This window comes from Bombus terrestris, chromosome 12 (assembly GCF_910591885.1).
Source record: "Bombus terrestris chromosome 12, iyBomTerr1.2, whole genome shotgun sequence".
NCBI lineage: Eukaryota > Metazoa > Arthropoda > Insecta > Hymenoptera > Apidae > Bombus > Bombus terrestris.
Window position 1 is genome coordinate 10214679 of NC_063280.1, and position 10343 is coordinate 10225021.

Below are 10343 nucleotides of genomic sequence, written 5' to 3' on the forward strand. Positions count from 1 at the left end.
TTGTGTTAGGCCACTATCCGTTTTCTCGGTAATTCTTAAGAGCCCATAAATCCCCAAGGATTTTTCTAAAACCGTTTATAGACAGAAAACATGTGTCGAAACAATGATATTAAAAGCTACGATTTACGATGAGTCGTTGGATCTATTTAGGGTCGGAAGGACGAACCGTAGACCGTTGGCTGTCAAGCAGCGTGGAGTGGAGTGCAGATGTCTTACACGAAATAACAGTAAGATATATGGAAATCTCGATCATAACTAACCTTCCCATGATCATCACATGGCTACATCACTTTTATCAGGAAGTAATTATATAATAATGAGTAACTTTCATTCTACCTATAAATAATTTATACACTATTCTGGATATTAAAATGCTGACATGACTTACGTGTTTATTCCTTGTTAAATGAAAGATCACATACCACCGTAAAAGAAGACTGCTTCACCTTTAAACTTTACATCTATTCCAATATACATATGTGTCTCTATTGCTGAATAATAATTTAGCATGTGACAATAGTAGTATATTGCATAAGGAGTAAGCATTTAAGCCAAAGATATTTTTCCATAGAGGGGTTAAAAATTTAACAAATTGCAGATTACATTATTTATCAATAGAAATTAAAAATATTTATGAGATATTAATGGAGCAATAAGTCGTAGAAATTTTTCTGTGAAATCCGACTCTAAATCGCCTGAATAACTTCGTAATTGAAAGTCTCCATAATATTTTTTACCAGTTGGGATTATCTATTTGTCAATAATTTGTACATTTTTATTAATTTTAGTAATTTCACGAATCATCAGTTATGTTATTTTTAAAATATTACTATCTGCCTATATTACTGCATTTTTGTCATTATGCAGGTGAATAACGCTGTTACAACACTTCCTCTATCTTCATTGATAACACTTTTTCAATTATGCAGAAGATTATTCATTATAATAGATGATATCATGTATGTTCTAGAATATGTACTTTAAGCAGATATCCTCACGGTCATGTTGGAAGAATGGTAAAAAATATGTTTGCGCGAAATTATAGATTATTGTCATTCATATGACCCAATCCTTTTTAATTTGTACCCCTTATTTGTCCCGCATCGTCTGGAAATAGGAAAGTGATAGAAAGAAACTTTCCAATATCTATACCTCCTTACGTGTGAAAATACGATTCGATTAAGAAAATTGAGCTTCCAATGCAATTTTTTAATTACATCATTTTATGGAAGCTGTTGATCGTAATATCTCTTTACGATAATTGTGTAATATTTAAAATATTGGTCATATATATAGAAATTTTATAACATGTCTCTTAATGTGTGAAAAATTACCGCGGAGATGATTATTATACATTAAAAACAACTGACTATTTCGAAAAAGCTATCTTACCAGATAAAATGCCAATACTTACCATTTTCTTAGTGCTAAAATCTGCTACTAGAATTTTTCGCAAATGGCACTTTGTCAGCAAGCAATGATTCAGCGGTAAATTTTACAAGAGAGGGGAGATTACAAATGAGACGTATATACTATCATAGCCGACAATGCAAAGCTCACTCTCGTAATGGACATTACAAGCTTCGAAAATATTTTCTTATTTTATTTGGTATCTGCTACCTTATAGTGTTTGTGACGAGTGAAGAATTCGTTTCATAGCGGTACGTACGGTATATTTCACTGCAACACATACCGCAGAATTAGATTATCTGTTCTAATTTTCTATTATTTTCTGATAATTTTCGTCTTTAATTTTGCAAATTACATTCAAATGTGTCCCTACGGTAATTTGTTATCTTTTCTTTCCTTTCTGAATCATTTGCTCAGTTTTAATCGAACAGTATTTTCCTATTTATCCCCAAAGTTTGCTGTTTGTCTTTAATTAATGGGGATGCACGTGGAAAAGAAGGCAAACTCCACCAAATCCGAACGATCATACAGATCAATCACGAATACAATCATTAGGTTTTCATTGAAATCATTCTTTTTGAAAAAATAATTTACATTTACATTCCAACTATTCTTCTATTCGAACAAACTACTTCCATCGCATAGAATATAGTTTTCGTAAATGGTATTCCTTTTCTAATATTCTTCGCTCCTTGATGAAAACTCTAATCTTGAATCATTCCACGCGAGACGCCAGAATATTCAACACTCTGTGTCAGCAAATTACTCGTTTATTAAATAATAATAACAATTGTATCCAAAAAGAAAGCCGGTTCAACTATTATATTTCATCTTCTTTATAACAAGATTAGGAAAGGGTTCCTATTAGATTAATAATTGACAAAGTAAGTTTTGTCATAGGTCAACAAATTTTTGAAGTTTTAAAAGAACTGACATTGTTGATTTTTTTTAACCAGAGACTAATAGCATATTTCATTTATTATATGTTGACAGACCTCCAGATATTTGTGCAATTTCGTATTTTTATGAATGAAATTAAACACAAATAATGGTTTATTTTATACTCATTAAATAAGATATCATAACGACTGTTTTACTTGAGACGTTCATGTATTAAGTGCATCCTACTTAGCACTATCAGAATGGCGTCGACTTTGGGAAAAAGAATATCCGACCAAAGGGAGCGTAGACACCTACATTTCCCTCAACATAAGAAGCAAGCGTAACGAGTCTCAAGAACGATTGTGTTACAATGAAGCACTCCGCGAAATATTTTCCAGCTTTTGTATTTCTATAAATCCATGATAATTCGCAATCCAAGAGATGTTGATAAATATTATACTCTGAAATCAACAAAAACATTTTTCCTTCTCAGACTCATTTAAAATGGCCTTATTAACGCTACATTGGAGTCTGGATGGCATCATCATCCTTTCGTCCCTGATAATTGCCGCCTATCTGTTCGTGACTCGGAAATTTAATTACTGGTCGAAACGGGGCGTGAAAGAGCTTGCACCTACGCCTTTCGTAGGCAACTTCATGGACTGTCTCCTATCAAAAAAATCAGCACCGCAATTTCTCAAGGATCTATATAATTATGGCAGAGATTTGTCTTTGTTGGGTTTCTACATCTTCGACAAACCTTACCTGTTAATTCGCGATCCAGAACTCATAAAGCACGTCCTAGTGAAAGACTTCGACTATTTCCCGGATAGATACTCGTGTGCAGATGAGAAAGATGATCGTCTTGGATATGCAAATGTGTTCATGATGAAAAATCCACGATGGAAATCTCTCAGGCAAAAATTGACGCCATTTTTTACTCCCGGCAAGCTGAAGAAAATGTTCGATATAATGCTGGCGGTGACCGACGACCTTGGAAAGCATCTTGGTTCGTTGCATTTGGAAGGTAGGTCGCATTTCTAGCGCATTTACATAATAACAGATTGACCATGAGAAATTGTTGTTAGTTCGATATATATTTTTAAAACAATAATTCTTATTTAATAGAAATGTTTAACAAAACTGAAAGTCAATGCTCTGTGGCGCGATGGACTTCAAATTTTACAATTATTGTGTTTTGATTAAAAATATAATAGTGCCAGACACATGATAAGAAATCCAATATCTGTTTCAGGCGAAGGAAAAGTAATCGAGTTCAAGGATATTTGCGGAAATTTCACTACCGATATGATCGGTAGCACTGCGTTTGGCTTAAAAGTAGGTTCGTTGGAGAATCCAAAGGCACCGTTCCGTGAATGTGGCAGGAAAATCTTCGATTATGATTTCCATCGTAGCATGGAATTCCTTATTATATTCTTCATCCCTGGATTAGTTAAGTATCTTAAACCGAAGTTCTTTGGAAAAAAGGCCACTAACTTCCTCCGATCTGTTTTCTGGGATGTGATTGAACAACGAGTCGATTCGGATCAAAAGAGGAATGATCTCATCGATTTGCTGATCGAGATGAGGGAGAAATACAAGAACGATGAAAGTCTGAAGGATTACAGTATGTATTTTCTAGAACATTTTACTAATTTCTATTAGTGAAGTAAGTTAGTTATGAATCGTCAGAGATCGGAAGTTTCGAGTAACATGCTCTGTGAATTACAATTTTATCCATATACTTATTCCGTCAACTTCCCGCGAGACAGAGAAAAAATAATGTAACTACTGCTTCAAACATAATTGTATTCGTGTTAGAAATTGAAAATATTGCACAAATATTTATATTGGATAATTTACATTCAGGTTATTTTCCAATTGTGCTAAATATACTAGATCGATTTCAACTTTTGCGATATTGTTTAATTTGAGTGTTTCAGAATTCGATGGTGACGATTTAGTATCACAAGCTGCCATATTTTATATCGGTGGTTCTGAAACATCAGCTACCACCATGTCTTTCACACTGTACGAACTTGCATTGAACCTAGATGTACAGAAGACGCTTAGGGTAGAGATTCACGATGCTCTGGTGAAAACTGGTGGCAAAATCACATACGATATGGTACAGCAACTACAAAGATATTAATTTGGATACGCAAATGAACAGTATGTGAAGGAAGTTATAATATAATTGTAAACATACTAAGAAATATAATGTTTCACAGATTACGACGTTACCATACCTCAATATGGTAATTTCAGAAACCCTTCGTAAATATCCATCTATAGCATACTTGGATCGAGTTACCCTTGCCGATTACAAAGTGCCTAATTCCGATTTGGTGCTAGAGAAAGGTACCCCAATATTTATTTCGATAATGGGTTCGCACTACGATCCACGGTACTTCCCGAATCCGGAAAAGTATGACCCGCTCCGATTTACCGAGGAAGCCAAACGTGCCAGGCCAAGTTTCGTCTACTTGCCCTTTGGTGAGGGTCCCCGCGTCTGCATTGGTTAGTAAAATTTTCCGAGATACTTTCCAACATCTCTAACGTGAGAGCTATCGATGGGAAAAGTATGAAAGTACTGTTAAAATAATCGAAATTAAGTACATATATGTGCAAAAATTTATACTTCTAGTTATACTAGCAGTTACAAAACACGATTGGATTTGACCTTTAGATCATACCTTCTTATATTATTATTATATACGAATTTTTGTATTAGGAGATCGACACCTTTTTGTTTTGAAATCTCTTTTGCCTCGGGAATATGCATATGGTAAAATTAAACATTACCAGTGTCACGCTGACGTAAGTTAAAATTATAAAAAATGAATAGAAAAATCTGAAGACGGAATACAATCTAACAGAAGTTTATCTCTTTTTTACACCACTAGTTAAGAAGAAACTGCCAGAATGCGAATAAATATTTAATAACGTGTTACACGGCATTATCTATCAAACATATTAATTTGGTACAGTTTGCTATATTCTGCCATCAGACATATTGATACAGTTTATAATTATTAAACAAATAGATTTCTATCGTAGCACACATTCCCGAATAGATAATTGATTAAGTTTCTATTCTTGTCATTGGCATTATCAGAAAGATGCAAGTAGCAACGTGTATCTTTAAACATTCTGTTGGCTGTCACTTTTAATCTTAATCTTTCATTCTTTGTTTCAGGTATGCGATTGGGACTCATGCAATCCAAACTTGGAGTCGTACAGGTATTGAAGGACTACGAAGTTTCACCTTGTGAGAAAACGGAAACTCCAGTTACCCTAGATCCCAAAGCAATCGTCACGACAGCTTTAGGAGGATTATATCTCAACGTTAGAAAGACTACCACTGCTGCTGGTTAAACGAAGCTAGGGTTTTACGGATCGCGTTATGTATACAAATTTTCTGCTTTGCTTGTGATAACTTAGATATATTTTACTATTGGCGAAGCTCAACGAATGTCATAGTGATTTCCTTCTCGGGACAAATGAATATTTAGGTATCAAATATATTTTAAAATTCTAATCGTAAATGTTCAAAGATTATGATTTCATATACCTGAAAATAACGAAACTTATTTAGTGTTAAATAATATTAAGTAATACGAAATCTTATGTAATGACTTTATTTATTTGATTGATTTATTTACAGTGATTGAATTAGGAAAACGATGGTTATTTAATTAAAGCTTAATGTAGTAATGCGATACTACTGTCGTAACTCATGATTAACCACTAACCGACTCATCATATTTTTCGTATTCTACCACACGCACGTGTTCCGCAGTCGTCCATGACCAAACATCAGACCCCATGTATGGTCACTGTCACTAATTTCACTCGCACCACTGTCTTCATCAATGACTCAGCCGCCGTGGAAGTCACTTGCGGCCCTTCGTTTTCACCCTCTCGCTGCTCCATCACGGTCATTGCGTGAAACCGCTCCATACGGTTTAAGGAACTCCGAGTGAAACTTTAATCCAGTACTGGCTTGTGTCCTTTTAATTGCTATCAAATCTCTCGTCTTGTATACTACCGCTTTCTTACGCTTTTTATTAAACGACCTACGCGAACAAGAAGCCAGATTGATAGCTCGCCTTCGCACCACCTGAGATTTTCTCATTTCTTCACTTTCGCCTTTCATTCGCTCCATAGAACTCGCAGATAAGTTCTTGCCATCCTTCATCAGAGCATCGATTATCTTACATTAAGAAGGGGTTTCTTGTTGTACGATATCGAAGGAATCGGGAACATCAGCCGTTTTCTCTTGTTCCACAGTTCACAACTCGAAGTCGCTTCGTACAAGAATATCGTCCAACGCGTCACCTAGCTCTTTATCGAAGGCGAAAGTCGATTCTCTGGCCACCAAAAATTCCACGGTTTCCAAACATACTTTTAACAGTCATCTAACTTCGACGATCGACATACCACGCACTCTACGTCCAGAAATCTGAATAATGTCCTCACCGATTTGGAACTGCATCGATTTGGCTGTCACTTCATTTACATCCATCTTCTAAATCACGTAGAAAGGTCTGTAGCAGCACATGTATCATAGGGTGATTTGAATCGAGGGTCACTCGTGTTATTGTTTCTCTTCGGAGTATAAACATCGTTTAATATGTATAAGATTTAAAAGTAAACAATCTCCGAACAGAACGGTATCGCCATTGTGTAACCGTCAACAGCGATCGAATTCAAATATTTCCGATACTCTTCCGACTAGTATAACTAGGGCGTTCATAATCAGTATCATTATAGTGAGTCTAACAGTCTATCAGTCTATCAAGCGAGTAGCATTGGACGAGCAACAATTACAACGTAATATACTATAAACTCTGTATTTTTTACTTAAAGTGATTTTTTATATATTAGGTAGTCCGAAAAGTTTCTTTCATTTTACAAGGAAATGGATGCACAACATTTTCCGTTTTATATTATTTTATCAAATTACGTATGATCCATTTTGTTCTATCAAACTAAAGATCACAACGTTCGACAGATTAGGATTCATGTTTGTATAAAGATACGTTGTTGTAAAAGACGGATCTGTAAAAGAAAGACATTTATCGAACAACCTAATATTTAATTGTCATAATTATTTACTCGTCTTATTATTAAATAAATGAACACGTTTAATATCTATTACAGGTTTAACAACTTCTTCCTTCTCTACGGAAATGCCAAAGTTCTCGGATTTTCCCAATTTTACAGTCTTTAATTCTCGACGGACCGAAGTCTTCGATGGTGTATATGATTGAAACAGGAAAGGATGATTATTTAACTACAGCTTACTGTAAATGTAATGCAACCAATCGAGAACCAACTCGCAACTCACAATTCATGACTCGTAACTCCAGCTAGCTCAATTAATTATCGACTAACTTTCTCTAGCAAAACATCTTTTCGTTACAGTCTTCGTTCACGCAACACACGCACGTGTTCCGCTGAGGCCCATGACCAAACACGTTTACGTAATCCTTTTCCAGACACCTAATTTTATGAAGGACCGCAGTTATATCGATGTGCTACATGGCCCATTAGAATTTCCCATCATATCTGGTTTGTTCCATTTTCTATTTACATTGTTGTTCGCACACTTAACGAGTTCTTTTTATGATTATTCCACGATACTACAATATGGTATATGTGTTTTATATAGAACAATTTGTAATCAGATTAATAAACATATACAAAGATATATGTCACATGGCTACATCACTTTTGTCAGAAGGCAATCATATAGTCATGGGCAGCATTCACTCCATCTATAAATGATTTATACATAGTTTTGGATATCAGAATGTTGACATGATTTGCTGTTTATTCCTTGTTAAATGAAAGATCACATTCCACCATAAAAAAAGTACTGCTTAACTTCAGATTATAGATATATTCCAATATACATGGTTATCGCTCTTGCTCAATAACAATTTAACATATAACAATATTAGCATATGGATAAGGAATAAGTTTCGAGCCAAGGATATTTTTCCATAGACGGGTTAAAAATTTAACAAATTACAGATTACATTATTATTTATCAATACATTCTACAAATATTCATTGCACGATGAATGGGGCAATAAGTCGTAGAAATTTTTCTGTGAAATCCGACTCTAAATCCCCTGGATAACATTGTAATTGAAAACTTCCATAATATTTTTTACCAGTTGATATTATCCACTTGTCAATAATTTGTACATTTTTATTAATTTTAGTAATTTCACGAATTTGAATTACGGTTGACTATGAAATTATTACGTATGTTACTTCTAAAATATTACTGACTATATTACTGCTCTTTTTGCTATTGAGCAGGTGAATAACGCTGATACGTTGTAACCTCTAACTTCATTGATAACACTTTTACAACTATGCAAAAGATTATTCGTTACAATAGATGTTATGATGTATGTTCTAGAATATGTACTTTAAGCAGATATACTCTAGGTCATGTTGGAAGAATGGTAAAAAATATCTTTGCGAGAAATTATAGATTATTAACATTTATATGACCCAAACCCTTCTAATTTGTCCTGGTATTTGTCCCGCGTTGTCTAGAAATGGGAATGTGATAAAAAACACTTTCCAATATCTATACCTTGTTGCGTGTGAAAATACGATTCGATTATGAACATTCAGTTTCCCATGCAATTTTTTCATTGTCTCATTCGATGGAAATCATTGATCGAATTACTTCTTTACGATAATTGTGTAATATTCAAAATGTCCGTACTGTAGATAGAAATTTTATAATATGTCTCTTAATGTGTGAAAATCAGGTAGTGAATTATGGCCGAGATGTTAATTATACATTAAAAACAACTGATAACTTCGAAAAAAATATCTTACCAGTTAAGATGCTAATTCTTACCATTTTCTAGGTGCTAAAATCTGCTACGAGAATTTTTTCAAATGGCACTTTGTCAGCAAGCAGCAATTCAGCGGTAAATTTCACAAGAGAGGGGAGATTACTAATGAGACGTATATACTATATCACAGTCGACAGCAAAGCTCACTTTCGTAATGTACATTGCAAGCTTCGGAAATATTTTCTTATTTTAATTGATATCTGCTACCTTATAGTGATTGTGACGAAGAATTCGTTTCATAGCGGTACGTACGGTATATTTCACTGGAACACATACCGCACAATTAGATTATCTGTCCTAATTTTCTATTATTTTCTGATAATTTTCGTCTTTAATTTTGCAAATTAAATTCAAATGTGCCCTTACTCCGATTCATGAAGTTTGAGTTCTGAAAAGGAGATTCGAGCAATTTCGTCTTCTTTAAAAAAACATCAGAAATGATGTGTTCCATGTGTATTGCATGAATAATTGCTAAGATAAATTTTGTCATGGTTCAACAAATTCTTAAAGTTCCTAAATAAAAAAACGAAAGACTTTAGGAGAACACGCATTAGCGATTTTTTAAAAATCAAAGATCAATAAAATAATATTTTTCGATCGTTCGTGGAGCGACGCGATCACGAGGAAGCGCGACAATTTGGTCATGAACTCCCGTCAGGATTAGTTCATCGATGTTATGAAATGATCGAATCTCTATTTTGTTTGGGATAATAATGATGGTTGAACCGATCATAACACTGATGTAACAGGTACACTTTATTCCAATAACTTTGTAAGCATAGATATTTAAGTTCGGTGCGTGTAGATATAAGATAAACAGATAATTAATGCAAGTCTTATAAACTAGTCAAGATATTGACTAGTCAACGCATGAAAAGCTGGTTAAGAGATATCGAATAATCAAAATATCTTTTTTTTTTTTATTTGGAAGTTGTTTACAATCAATTCTCATTGAGAATTATAAGTAAACTATTCTGGCGTGATACTATGTCGTGTTTAATAAGTGTTTATTGTATGTTTGATTCTAGTTGACTCTAATGCTTAAATCTAAAGGGTAATGTCTTTTTAGCCTGCGCATCTGATCCGTTGTGTCAAGTAATTGAGTAACTATTGGGTTTTGGTGATTGTTAACTCTTATGCTATATCTACTATTGCATTTGG

At 34.1% G+C, this 10343-nt stretch overlaps 1 protein-coding gene across 1 annotated transcript; it reads left to right on the top strand.

Moving 5' to 3' along the window:
• The first annotated feature begins 1518 nt into the window (after positions 1 to 1518).
• Positions 1519 to 6014, top strand: LOC100642816 (cytochrome P450 6k1). The gene is made up of 6 exons (XM_003399648.4): positions 1519 to 1661; positions 2786 to 3319; positions 3548 to 3919; positions 4236 to 4420; positions 4524 to 4812; positions 5492 to 6014. The coding sequence occupies exons 2-6, from the start codon at positions 2797 to 2799 to the stop codon at positions 5668 to 5670; spliced, it is 1548 nt and encodes a 515-aa protein (XP_003399696.3). The 5' UTR covers positions 1519 to 1661; positions 2786 to 2796; the 3' UTR covers positions 5671 to 6014.
• The last annotated feature ends 4329 nt before the right edge of the window (positions 6015 to 10343 follow it).